Source organism: Chelonia mydas, chromosome 20 (genome assembly GCF_015237465.2).
Source record: "Chelonia mydas isolate rCheMyd1 chromosome 20, rCheMyd1.pri.v2, whole genome shotgun sequence".
Lineage (NCBI taxonomy): Eukaryota > Metazoa > Chordata > Testudines > Cheloniidae > Chelonia > Chelonia mydas.
Window position 1 is genome coordinate 3129216 of NC_051260.2, and position 13655 is coordinate 3142870.

The 13655-nt window shown below is 53.3% G+C and overlaps 1 protein-coding gene across 3 annotated transcripts in view; it reads left to right on the top strand.

Moving 5' to 3' along the window:
• The window catches only part of LRP1 (LDL receptor related protein 1), a 177105-nt gene that overhangs the window by 42193 nt on the left and 121257 nt on the right, over nucleotides 1-13655 (top strand). For all 3 annotated transcript variants that reach the window (XM_037883672.2, XM_037883673.2, XM_043532632.1), the window contains exon 2: nucleotides 387-509. In XM_037883672.2, the coding sequence (XP_037739600.1) occupies nucleotides 387-509 (123 nt within the window). The remainder of the gene's footprint in view (nucleotides 1-386; nucleotides 510-13655) is intronic.

A 13655-nucleotide genomic window follows, 5' to 3' on the forward strand; every position in this document is an offset into this window, starting at 1 on the left:
CCAGCTGTACTGCCTTCCTGATTTAAAAAAAATTACTTACTGTTTGCGCTCATCTGGGTTTTTTAAACTTTGTTTTCATTATCTAGCATAAAGAAATAAACCACCCTTGGCTCCCAAGCACTAATTTATCCATGTTAAATGATCTTTAAAATCTGCTAATGCCTCATGGATCCCAGCTGCTGTAATTAATGCCTCTGTTTAAATCCTCTTCTTTCCTTAGGGGCGAGACAGATGGACCCCGATGCTACGTGCAAAACTTTTGCTGAGACTTAAAAAAACAACAAAACCCAAATCAAATCCAGCTAGAATTTCTTGTTCATAACTTGTCTGGGGAAGAAACTCATCATGTTTATTGTTGTTGTTGTTTTATTTCTTCTCTTATGTAGCACCGAAGACATGTAGCCCTAAACAGTTTGCATGCAAAGATCAGGTTACGTGCATATCTAAGGGCTGGAGATGCGATGGAGAGAAAGACTGCCCCGACGGATCCGATGAATCTCCCGATATATGTATGTATCTTTTTCTTTCCTGCTAATTGTGTGTCTGAATTTATATTTGCCTACTGCATGCTTCTTCTAGGAACTGGCATCAACATGAAAGTTTCCTTCCTCATTCATTTTCTTTCTATAGTACCATTCGCTTGCCACATCTACAGGTGCAGATATGACAGGAAGTTAATAGACGTATAAACCGTCCAGTCTGTCTACCCCCCAATACCATGCTTCTCAAATGCCCTGTGTTTCGAGGGGACCTGCTGCCTTGCGGTTCTGTGCGAACCTCCCTGTACACCTTTATTGTTGGCATTGCTATACACTGGAAATAAAAGAAACAGAAAACAGAGGATTTAGCAAGAGCCATTTAAGTGGAAGGAAAGAACCCCGCAGCATTGTATGCTTCCTGCCTGCATAATCTGAATGGGGCCTTCATTTTTTGGCTCTTTGTGGGACTCTTGTCTTTGGCATATAGATTATTTGTGTTGCAGAAGTAATGCTGGTTGGTGTTTTGAGATGAAGGAACTGGGGCATGTAGTTCTCTAGCCTGGTGCGTGGGGGGGCGTGTTTTGTTCACACAGGCAACGTGCTGCGACCTGTGTGAATGTGGCTCTCTTTGTAGCACGAGCTTGCGTCCTGAAGCTTGGACCCCTGGCTTTATGGATCTTGGTGTTAGCCTTAGCGGCTCACTAGGCGTTGGTCGGAATCCACTGTTTCAGTGCTTGAGGGGTCCCCCCCCTTCCCAAAGTTTTAGCAGGGAACAGAGCCAGGCCGATGTAGAGCCTTTTCCTTCACCCCAAAAGTGGGGGACGTTGGCAAAGAAAGTTCAAGGTGAAATGTTTGGTAGGTTGCTTTACTGGGTGTGTGTGTGTGTGTGGGGGGGGAGGGGTGTTTGGGTAAGGGGCACCCACTTTCGGGGTGTGTGTGTGTGTAGAAACTCCGATGATCTTAACCCCGTTGCAGAGAGGCACGACTCTGACAGGGGTTGTGCTCCTTGGCATTTGCTGCATCCGTCCTTTCCTGCAGCTGGTGAGGAGCGCTGGTCTCAGGGGAGGAATCTCTGAGGCTTCAAGCTCTGAGTACCCTGGAGCAAAGAGCGGAGAGGCTGACACAGACCGGGGGGCGGGCGGGCCTGGGGAGAGTTGGATCTGCTTGCAAATCTGCTGCAGCCAGGAAGATAACTGGAATCTGCCCCTCTTGGGTGCAGACTTAAGGGGTTGGGTCTGGAGGGGAAAGGGACAGATTTTCCTGGAGTTGGGAACAGCCTGTGGACAATCAAAATAGCAGTTCCCAGATTTGTATGTTTGTTTTTGGGTCCATCAAGTCCCTTTGCCTCAGCCGCAAAGGCCGGGCGGGCCCCTCGCTGCACAGCAGCTGCGTGGAGCTGTGGTGACTTTATGGGAACGGTCAGATATCTGGCCCAGCGGAGGCTGGATCTTAAGGAAACACAAAGAAAAGAGAGTAACAACAAACGCCAATTGTTCAGGAAGATGGGGGGAGGGGGCGCGTCTAGGAGGGGATCTTACGTTGCTGATATGGTACCTGTGTGTGTGTATATACCATCATACAGAGCTTTGTGGTGCCTTTTCGTAGAGAGACAGCAATCCTGCTCCATAGCATGGGGGAAGGAGCATGGCCTAGGGGATAGCACGCTGGTCTGGGATTCAGCAGATCTGGACTCTGTTCCTGGGTCTACCACCAGCCTGCTGGGAGACCTTGGGCAAGTCACTTCCTCACCCTCTGACTCGGTTTCCCTGTCTGTAAAATGGGTAACCTCATTGATAGATCTCAAAGCGCTTTATCAATGGAGAGCTCTAGCTGAGAGCCAGGCTTTACTGTGTCAGGAATAGACCTTCAATGACAAATGGGATTGAACCACAGACACAGTGGGTGGCCCCATCTTGAGTGGGCCGTACACCCTACGGGGCTGGTCTGTCTTTTCCCCCTGACACTCTGGCAAATGTGTGTGTAACTTGCCATGCCAGTAAAGTCTCTTTGAATTTGTAACGACTCTGGGTGGGCTTTTCAAAGTAGCACAAAGCGTGGGGTGGGGTGTTAGGTGCCTAAATCCCTTTGACTTCGGGTTCAGATGTCAAATGCCCTCTGGGCTCCTTCCATCCTCCTAGCCTCCAGTGCTGAAGTCGGTTCCTGGCTGTGCCAAATGAAATAAAGGTCTTTCCGAGGCCTTTTGACTCAGGTTATTTATTAAGGCAAAGTGATGCAACCACCTCCTGATGGGAGGGAGAAAAGACGAAAGGGCTGGGATGGGCTGTCTGGCTCAAAACAGTCAGCGGCCCTGGAAAATTCCTGTGCTAAACTTGGAGGCTTTTTGCTCTGGAACACATCCGTCCTGGTAGACGTTCCGCATGGCCTGTTGGTACTCCTTTAACCGGACTCTTTTCATCCATCCGGACAGATGCAGCAAACCCTCCAGCGCTCCCTGAAACTTTCCTTCTCAGCCTTTCTCCCGAACCTTCGTTTGCCAGCCTTGGGATCGGGCCACCCAACGTTTGCCCTCCCACGAGGATAAACTTGAGAAATCCATAGCTCGCCACACACCCACGAGCGCCCCAGCGGGCTAAAATAACCCTTTGGGATGTTTTCTTTTTTGAGAGATGCTTTTCCGTCCTGTAGGCTCTGCAAGGGTTGGACAGATGCCTCCGAGCTGCAGCCACCTCTTGGGGGGAGAGAGCCAGGCTTTCTGCCCCAGCAGCCGTACAGGCCAGAAAGTCCTGGGAGGTGGTGAAATTAATAGGTTTTTTAAGGGGAAAAAGGGGTCTTTACGATGTAGCCTAGCCTCCTGTGTAACCAAGGCCAGAGAGTTTCATTCCTTCCCTGACCTCTAAGGTCTAATTCCAGGGTCAGTTTCCTGAACTGGAATTGTGCGTGTGTGTGTGTTCACAAACACACCTACACGTGCGAAAAAGAGAAAGTGGCAGGGGATCAACAAGAGGCCAGAGCCGATTTACGTCCTGTCCTGAGTGACACCTCTGGGCTGGTGCTCACCGCAGCCCCCGCACTGGGTTGTTGCTCACAGCCACTTCCCGTGGCAGTGGTTGTGTGGAAGGCTAGAAGGGGGGTTCCAGGGCTGAGTCCTGAGCCACAGCCTGGAGTGGTGTCGAGCGGCGTTGGGTGAGCGAAGACGTCAATACTGGCCGTGCCGTCCTCTGACCTCTCTCTCGCCAGAGCCAGCCCGGGCCCTAGCTCTGCACTGCGGCTTTCTTCAGCTTATGCAAGACGTGGGGTCGGGCTGCCGCTTACCCCTCACGGCTCTGTCCTGGTGCATCGCTAGAGGAACCTGCCTCAACCCCTCCTTTCCCAGCGGCCACCTTGGATACGGCCAGCCCGTCCCTTTGGGCACCTCAGAGCTTTGCTCCTACTTGGAGAAGCTCAGCTGAGCACAGACGATACCTGCTCCCCCCTACGCAACTCCTTCGCCTGAGGGCAGGCAAAGGGGCGGTACGTTAGCAGCAGTACTGGCTGCTCTCCCGTGGTACACCTCCAACCAGCCAGCTCGCAACCCTGCATCTCAGCTATCCCGTTCCTGCACTTGGGGAGGGGCGTTCAGCCATCTCTGTGCTCCCCCCGTTCCGCTCAGCCCTCAGTGTAAGTGAGTGCAGCCCCGAGGCTGCTCTCACAGGTTACACACGGTTTCCCAGAGGTCATGGGGGGCTGAGAATACCCATGATGCAGTGTGCTCCAGCCAACTCCCTGACCTGCCCCCCACGCTGGGGGCTGGGAGCAGAGCTGTTGCAGAGTTAATACACCAGCCATGGAGAGGCACCTGATCCTGAGAAACAGGCCCATAGCTTCTGTAATAAAATTCTGGCTGTCAGTTGAGACCTCTGTTAGCAGCCTGAGCCTGTCGTCATCAGGGACCTGCCGGAGACGTGTTCTCTGCGCTTAGCAAGAGTCCCTTGGATATATTCGCTTGACTGGGAAGCAACGGGAGTGTTTCTTCCCAGGACTGGTTAGACATTGTGCAGTTGGCTGGAGAGCTGGGTGACTTGTGTTGCAGAAGTAATGCTGGTTGGTGGTAGACGTGCGAAGAACAGGAACCAGGTCTTCGGTGGCTTCCTTTTTCTTCTAGGATGAGCAAGATCTGATTTTTTTTTTCAGAATTACAAAGAGCCAAGAATAAACTGCCCTTAAATCTTGGGCAGGGCGTGTTGGACAGGCAGACCGGGTATAGGGATAGGACTGGCTGTGTGGAACAGGGGCGGGTTGCTCTGTGGGCTGGACACAGAAGACTGGGCTTCTGTTCCCAGCCTGCCCCTGACTCACTGCGTCACCCTGGGCAAAGCCAGGAAATAAATGATAATTCGAGCCTTCGTCTCTCTCTGCATCTCAGCTCTCTGTCTCACAAACGGGGGGTATAAATAATCCCACAGCGGGAAGGGCAGGGCTGTCTAGTGGGTAGAGCACTGGAGTGGAATTTAAACCCGAGTGCCGTTCCCAGCTTGGGCACTGGCCTTGGGCAAGTTTCTTCCTCTCTCTCTGTGCCTCCGTTTCCTACCCCCTTTTCTCTTTCTTGCTTTTTTGACTATTGTAGAATCAGAGCAGCGTAGGGCCAGGTCACCTAGACCAGGCCTGACCAGGCGTCGTCCAACCAAAAGCCTCCAGCAACAGGGACTGTTGGACTCAGCTTCCAGAGCTTAACTCCCCCGAGAGAGAGTTATCCTACTATCTAACCTGGAGCTAGAAGAAGCAGCCCATTGCTTCTTGTCCTGCCTTCAGTGGACATGGAGAACACCCTTAACGTAGTTGAAGACCGTTATGGGTCGTCTTTCGTCAAGACTAGACTGCCCGGTTATTTTAACCTTTCCTCATAGGTCAGGTTTTCTCAACCTTTGATCATTTTTGTTGCTTTTCTCTGGACTCTCTCCACTTTGTCCATATCTTTCTTTAAGCGTGGTGCCCAACGCCGGCCGCAGTACTCCAGCTGGGGCCTCCCCAGTGCCTCGTAGAGCGGGACAGTTACCTCCCAAGTCTTAAGTACGACCCTCCTGTTAATACACCCTAGAAGGGTATTGTCCTTTTCCCACACGTGCATCACATTCTTGGCTGTTGTTCAGTTTGTGATCCACTGAAACCTCAGGACCTTTTCAGCAGTACGACTGTCTAGCCAGTTATTCCCCATGTTGTATTTGTGCGTTTGATTTTGCACTTGTCTTTATTACGTTTCATCATGTTGATTTCAGACCAAGTCTCCAAATGGTCAAGGTCCTTTTGAGTTCTAATCCTGTACTGTAACATGCTTGCAACCCCTTCTAGCTTGGTGTCCTCCAGAAATTTTACATGCATTGTCCAACTCCTCCGTGAAAATATTGACTAGTACTGGATCTAGGACATACCCCATGGGACCGCACTCCATACATCTCCCCATTTGACAGCGAACCATTGTACAGCCCCTGCCACAGTGGGGCCCTGATCTCGGTTGAGGCTTGTAGGTTCTGGCATACTATTGACTAGCATGTGATTTGTTGGTAGCATGAACCCTGAGCTAGCTTGTTCTAACGTTCCTGCAGCGGTCAAGGTAAAAATGTGACTCCCGGTAGCAAACTGGAAACGTTTGGCAGTTATGCAGCTGTTTACGTCTTCAAAAGGTTGTGCAGACATGAGCTAATTCCCTCCTCCCACATCCCTCCGCCAGAGAAGACTCAGCTTCTGTCTACACTACAGCCGAAGTCGGCAAAACCTACATCGCTTGGGGTGTGACTGTTCCCATCCCCACCAGTGGGATGAGTTACGCCGAGGTGAGCGTCCGTGTGCCCAGCACGCTGTCGGTGGGGGAGCTTCTCTCTCAGACTTCGCGTCGGCGGCTTGCGGAGGTGGTTTGTTGAGCATCTTCATCAGATGCGCTGGAGCGGGAGCTGATTGGGGGAGGAGCACCCACGGAGTCAGTGCCTATGTGTATAGACATACCCTTATTCTGTCCTCTTGGGGGCAGATACCAAAAATCTGAGGCTTTTTTTTTTTTTAAGGTGATTTGCTGAATGCCTCTTTTCGCAGTTGCCCCTTGACTCTAAGGAGCTTTCCAGGGCTTGGGCACCATTCAGTTTATTTTACCAGCTGACTGAAGATAAGCAGGAGCCCTTTAACTCACAACGTAAATAAATACAACAACCCGAGTGTCCGGGGAAAGGCCCTCCTCTGGAGCTTGAAAACCTCTTGCAATAGCTTCCTGCGTCTCCGCTCTCTGTGATGTGTGTCGCTCTGTGTGTGTATATAATGTCTTCTGCAGTTTCCACGATATGCTATGCATCCGATGAAGTGAGCTGTAGCTCACGAAAGCTCATGCTCAAATAAACTGGTTAGTCTCTAAGGTGCCACAAGTACTCCTTTTCTTTTTACGAATACAGACTAACACGGCTGTTACTCTGAAAGCTCTCTGTGATGTGTGTCGTGGGAGCATCTCATGGACATCGCAACGGGGGGGAGCGCGAGGTGCTGCCCTCGAGTTCTCCACTAGCTCTTCTCTCACTCACGCTGGCATGTCTTCACTGCAGCAAAGGAAAAGGCACCTTCTCAACTTGGGTTCAAATAACAGGGAAGCCTCAGCGACTTGGCTGAGCAGGTTGAGTTCACGCACACAGAGGAGCCTGGGCTTGGACTGGAGTTGCTAACCCAAGTTAAAACCGGAGTTTGCCGTGTCGTCTTTGCTGTTTTACGCCACATTAGCTAACGTGGGTTAAGAACAGATCCACCCCTCCAGGGAAGACGCACCCTAAACAGGATCACACCGCAAAGCAGCGGTCCAGCTCCACACAGAGTGATGGGACTGGTGCCGGCGGTGGGTGAGTTGTAACTCACGCCGCTCCATCCTTGCTGCATCACTCCCGCATCAGCAGCAATTGACCCAACCGGCAGCTTGAGCTGAAAGCACCACTTAACCTAGAGATATATGTGTGTGTGTGTGTGTGTGTGTGTGTGTGGATGGGAGTTGGAGTAGGGGCAAAAATCCAGTTATACCCTGAGCTACCAGTGCAGAGAAGACATCCCTGGGTGGGCCCCAGCTGGTCCTGTGGTGGTCGGTGTTTTACAAACACTTCGTGAGAGAGAGCATCTGTGGTGTGCGCGTGTGAGTGTGTGTGTGCCTGCACGCGCACCATGTACCTAAGTAAACTGGGGCAAACCCCAAGTGGCTTCACTGGCTGGTTTTACCCCAGCTGAGGACCTGGCCTGGCTTTGCTCAGCTGGGAGCTCTGTTGTCCGTTTGCACTTGTTAGCCGCCTTGCATGTAAAACGGCCGTGGCTTTTGCCTGGCAGCCTCTTGACATCCTGCCCCTGGTCCAGCCTCGCTTGCGTGCACCCAGGGATATTAATAGGGATTCCTGCTTGCTTTACATCTGCTGAGGAAGCATGAGTGGCGGCTAAGCTGTCAACATGTGCAAGGGGCTGAGAAGCCCCTATCTTCTGGGATTGTCAGAGGGGCTTTTCTCACGCCAGTCTGGCACCGGGGGCTTCAGCTGACTCACATCCTCCTTATCTTGCTGGCAAGGAGAGTGTGGTTTGTTTTAAAACCTGGGCTTGCAAGGGCTGCTGCTGCATGCAGCCTCAGGGAGGGACATAGCCCTGCAAGGGGGCAGCCCCATTTGCATTGCAGACTCAGACTCCTGGGGCATCAAGGGCTGATGAAATGTTGTCTGTTAACAGATTCCCCAGCTCTCCGTTAAGTATTCCCCGGCTGCCATCCTGCAAAGGGAGCTTAACTGTAAGCATGGGAGTGGTCCCCTTGGAGTGTGTACATGGGAGATTGTACTGGTTTAATTGGCTTAAATTAAACTGGGGCAACTGTTCTGTGTAGGGGAGGGGTCAGATTTTCAAAAGATCCTAAGTCCCCTGGAGTTCAATGGGACTGAAGTTGCCTATGTCACTTTTGGATGCTTTTGAACATTTTACCCAAGGCTTGCTGCAGGGGCGGTGTGGCTTAGTGGATAGAACATTGGCCTGGATCCGCGGGAGCTGGGTTCGATTCCTGACCCTCTTTCCATCCCCTGCACCAGCAAGTCACTTCCCCGTGCCTCAGTTTCCCCAGCTCTGAGAATAAGACTACCAGCCTCCTCTGTAAAGTGCTTTGAGAGCTCCTGATAAGAGCGTTGTTAATGTAGATAACAAAAAGGAATGTGTTACTGAGATGCAATGGTAATAAACCCTCCCTGAGGGACTCCCAGCCAGCCGGAGGCACTGCAGCCTGGGTAGAAGGTTTGCCCTGTTGATGCCACAGCCCACTTAGCTGCCGACACATCAGTCAAATGGGTCTGGTGCATGCAGAGCGGCCTGCTTTTATCTGTTCTGCAGCCGTCTGGGGCCCTGGTGTCTGCATGGTGACAGTTCCTGTCGGGAGAGATGCGTTTGTCTCTGCCCGCGCGCTGCGGGGCAGTGAATGATCAATGTGAATCTGTCAGAGGGGCTGGTTTTCAAAAAGTGCCCTCTGAAATTCAGCCACCTTGAAGGCCTCTTGAGGCAAGCACCCAAAAATGGAAGATCTTGGCCTGGGGCTGCTGGAAAATGTCGGTTAACGGGCTCTCTGCTCACTTGCGTCTCCAGCATTCTGATGCTAAGTGCGTTCCCTTGCCCCCGGGCGTCCCGGGCGCGTCACAATGAAAGTCCTCGGCCGCTGGTTTGGAGATGTTTGGGGAGGAGATGGGGCAGGTCTTCAGAGGGTATAAAATGGGCAGCACCCCGGGACGTGGCGGATCTATGCCAGTGTGTACCAGTCGAGGAAACTGACCCGCTTGTCTAGTGGGTGTGGCCAGGGGCAAGGAGTGGGGAATGGAGATTCCGGACGCCTGGGTTCTAATCCCAGCTCACTGTGTAGCCGGGGACGGGGCTCCTTTCCCCCAGCTGCTATAGGGATGTTACCGATCTCCGAGGTATCCCTGGATGTGGAGCCTTTTCCTTGCTGTTTGTCGAGGCCTTTTTGAGCGGTAGGTGCTATGTAGGGACAGAGTCATGGTGTCTGTTTGCTTTGGATTGGCCTGAGGCTGCACCCTGTATATGGCGGGGGCTGAATTGTTCCTAGCGGGCAAGAATCCTGGGCCGGAGCTCTCCTCTGTGAGCAGCGTCCCTAGACCGTCCTCGCGGCTTTGCAGCATGCTCCTGGCAGCTCAAAGAGGCAAGAGGCAGGCTAGGTTTGTGGAAATTAACTGGAAGCGTATGCGAGATCCTGGAGTGGATTTTCCCGAGATTGCTCCCCTTTGACAAACTTGCCCGCGGTTCCGAATCTCCCTCCCCCCCCACTGCTGCTTGGGCCTGGAAGCAGAACCTCCCCCTCCCTCCACGTTATTGTGTATTATGTAGCCTCCGGAGGCCCCCTCTGAGATCAGGGTCCCCCCTGTTGTTCAAAAGGCTGCACAGACTCCTCATGAGAGACCATCCCTACCCGGAAGAGCTCACAGGCTAACTAGGCCAGACGGATGAAGAGAGGGGAAGGGAAACGGAGGCACACAGCGGGGAAGTGACTTCCCCAGGACCACGCAGCCGAGCCATGGCTCGAACCCAGGTCTGCGGAGTCCCAGCTTAGCGCACTGTCCCAGAGCGAAGATCAGCTTCCCCCTGGACTCTAACCAGCGACCTTCACGGACGGTGGCTGCCGTGCGGCTGCAGCTCTCCCTGAAAACGGCAGTAGGGTTCTGGAGGGCAGAAGCATTTCCTCCCCACATCCCCGGTCCGAGGTGACCTGGCCCAATGTGGACACAGCTATACCAGTGTCAAAGTGTTTATATTGGTGTCACTAATTGAGCTAGACCAGTCTAAGTGCATCTCCGTTAGGGGTTGTACGGGGTGGCTCTTCTAGTTGAAAATGCACCCCTGTCGCCTTCATACGTACACCAGTATGATACCGGTGTGCAGGCCAGGCCTTAGGCTGTGAGCTCCTGGGTGCACGGGCTGTCTATTTTTGTTGTGTTTGTACGTGCCTAGCACAATGGTGCCTTGACCCAGGCCTGGGGGCGCAATCCCAATGCTAAATAATAAGAATCGGGGTTGTGGCTGTAACCTGGGAAAGTGCAGTCTTCTCAGCACTCGGGTGAGTCTCCCAAGTGGGTTTTATTTGAATGTTCCTTTCCGTCTCTGACACTCAAGCCACGTAGCTTGTGAAGTCTCCAGTCCTCGCTTCGTGCCCTCTTATCTCTTCACTTGTAGCTTTTTCCCATTTTTATGTGTCTTTGGGCTGGTGCCAGATCAGTTACAGGCTGCATTTGTGGGGGGAAGAATTGCTTCTTTTCAAGTGGTTTTCTGAGGTTAAAAATTCATGTCTAAGTCAGCCCTTTGGGGTGTACCACAGGCTTGTCACATGTAATAAATTGGCTCATTTATTAACGAGCAAATGCAGTTGAAAGGAAACAAAGTGGCTTGTAAATTAATCCTGCCCCGTTTGTGATAAGTAGTTGATCTGCTCTTTCCACAGGGATAATGGGCAGGGAGATCCGTTTTGACTGATCGACTGCGTGCTTCCTATGGGTGCCTTCCCTTGACGTGTTTGGAAACACGGCTAATTAACCCTTAATTTGCAATTATTCTGAGCCTAGGAGAGTGGTTTTATTTAGATAGAGCTCTCTTTAGAGACAGAAACTATTGTGCAGGAGCTGTTAAGAAGGCTCTTAACCTACGGAGTTGCCTGGTTATAAATCAAACAGCGTTCCCCTCCAGAGGGGAAAAGAGAGGGAGATGCAAAGACAAGCGGTGGCAGAGTTTGGAACAGAACCCAGGAGCCCTGGGTGCCGGTTCCCTGCTCTAATCACTAGATCCCTCTCCCCTTTCAAAGCCAGGAGTAGAACTAGGGGTCCTAGCTCCCAGTCCCTCCCTGTTCTAACCCACTAGGCCAAATAGAAACCGGAGGGGCCGTATAAACAGAATCCTTCCTAATGGGTGGCCTTTTAAAGTCACTGCAACCGAAACAAACAAAGAGGAATAAATGTTGCCCCCTTAGAAGCCGGGGGATTCGTGCAAAGAGTTGTTGGGGTTGCATGTTCCTGTCTGGATCCATTGGCCAGGTTTCCTCGTGGCATTGAAATGTTTTCCTGCCTCTGTCGCATGAGGCAGAGAAACGGGGCTCTGTGTTTCACGGCCTGAGCTTTTCTGGTGGCTTGTAGGTTTTGCTGTTAGCCGGGAGCTTGGCACACTGGGTCTGAACTTCCCTTTCGAGTCACCAAGTGATGATTGGCTGTTTTGAGCCTGTGCGAGTGAGGCTGGAGGGCAGAGAGATGCGTGAAGACCTCTGTCTAGGAACTATGCTGAATAGGTCTCGTTCAGGGTTAGGAAAAATACAGGAGGCAGGCCGGCCCTGTGAGAAGAGGAGAGCGCGTCTGTGCATCTCCTACCCCCGCCTCTCCTCGTGCCACTTCCACCCCGAGGCTCTTCTCTTCTCAGCCAAACAAAATGAAAATCGAATCAACGCCCCTTCTTCCCAGTTCCCTGCACCATTCGCTGGTGCATGGAATGAACCTTGTGAAAGGGAGCAGTTGCCCCGGAGCCCTGGCCTGGACAAACCCTTTTCCCCCAGGGACTGGGGCTGGCAGAGGCCTTGCCCTGGCCGAAGTCGCTAGCCCATCAGCTCAAGCGAACGACTTTCAGATGCACCCTCAGTGAGCGAGTGCGTGTGTCTGCAGCTGAAGGAGAGATCGTGCGTCAACACGGGAAAACTCCAGTTCCTGCATGTCCCACTCCACAGGGATGTCGCGTCCCCTTTCCCCTCCCTGCTACGTTGCCCCTTCTTCCCGCGGGTCTCTAAGCTTGGAACTGGCTCTCTTCTCCGTTCAGCGACACATCTCCATGACTTCCTGCATCGATGGCCGTCCCTATTCTGTGCTTGAGCTGTCCTCGCACATACCCCTCCGGCTGGGTTAGACCGCCGCCCGCGCGGGACAGGGACTGCCTCTGTGGTTGTAAAGCATTTGTGTTGCATTTATGCTGCTCTGCAAAATGGCGGTCAAAATGGCACCGTCTGACTGGGCGGATTGCCTCCCTGTGCAGTCAGCCCTGCTCACTGGCTTTGTTCGTGAGCCCCGGGTGCCCCGCAGAGCCCAGACCGCTGCAGGAGCTGGATTCTCTTCCTCCTCGTGCAGGATTCCACCCTCCAGTCCAGTGCCAAAGCGGAGCGGTGATGCCGGCACCGTGCGTGGCAGGCTGTGGCATGGCCGGGATGGCTGTTGCGGGAGGAGAGAGGAGGGCACAGCACAGCTGGTTAGGGGAACGGGAGACCTGCCTTCAATTCTTTGCTCTCCTGGGGTGATCTTGGGCAAGTCTCTCTCTGTTCCTCATGGGAATAATGATCCGTCCCCGTCTCTCCGAGGGGCCGTGTCGGGGTTGGATACTGTGTTGGGGGGCAGCCCCTAAGTTAGGACGCAGAGCTAATCACAGCCCATGCTACGCCGTGGAATGGCTGCCCCAGCCAGGGAACCCCACAAGGCACCCGTCGCTGGGCGCTTCCTCTGTCCCTTGGGTTCCCTTTCCCATGCGGCAGGCCCCCTTTCCTGTCCAGGCCCCATTCTTGGGGGGAGTGGGCACGTCAGGAACACTGTGGTTGTGTCCGTTCTGGTGTGTCCCGGGCTGTAGGAAGGAGCCGGCTGACACGCCCTGTCGGATGGGGGAGACTGGGAGACGCTGGCCCAGGGAGGGTGGCGCAGGAAGGAGGGGTCTTGGAGGGGTCGCTCTCGGGGGTGAAGTTTGCTGTGTCTGACGAGCTGGTCAGTAAAAGTGCTGTGTGAACACTGGGTTCTGTTTCCTTACCGGGGTGAAATATCTACACAGATGCCCGCACGGGTAGGGAGACGGAGCCACCCGCCGGGGGCCAAAGCTGCAGCCAGGGCACTGGTTCCCTCCGCCGCGGTTAATCTGGTCTCTCCCTTTGCTCTGCATGGGATACTGGATCCTTGCAAATCCGGCCCCTCTCAGTGCGTCCCTGCACGGAGGAGCCCAGGCGGGACCCACCCTGTGTGCTGTATTTGTTGGATCTCGGGAGTGAAGCTGGGTGGAGTGGGGGCAGTGCTTTGGATGGGAGACCCTAGCTATGGCTCCCCCCAGGAGCGCTGGCCTGTGGGATTGTGGGATAGCATTGGTAGACTCTTGGGACATGAGTCTGGGGGACCTGGGCCCAAGCTGCGTCCACACTGCAAAACAAGAGGCTTGGCCCCTCCGCCTTGCCCAGTCCTAGAGCCTGGG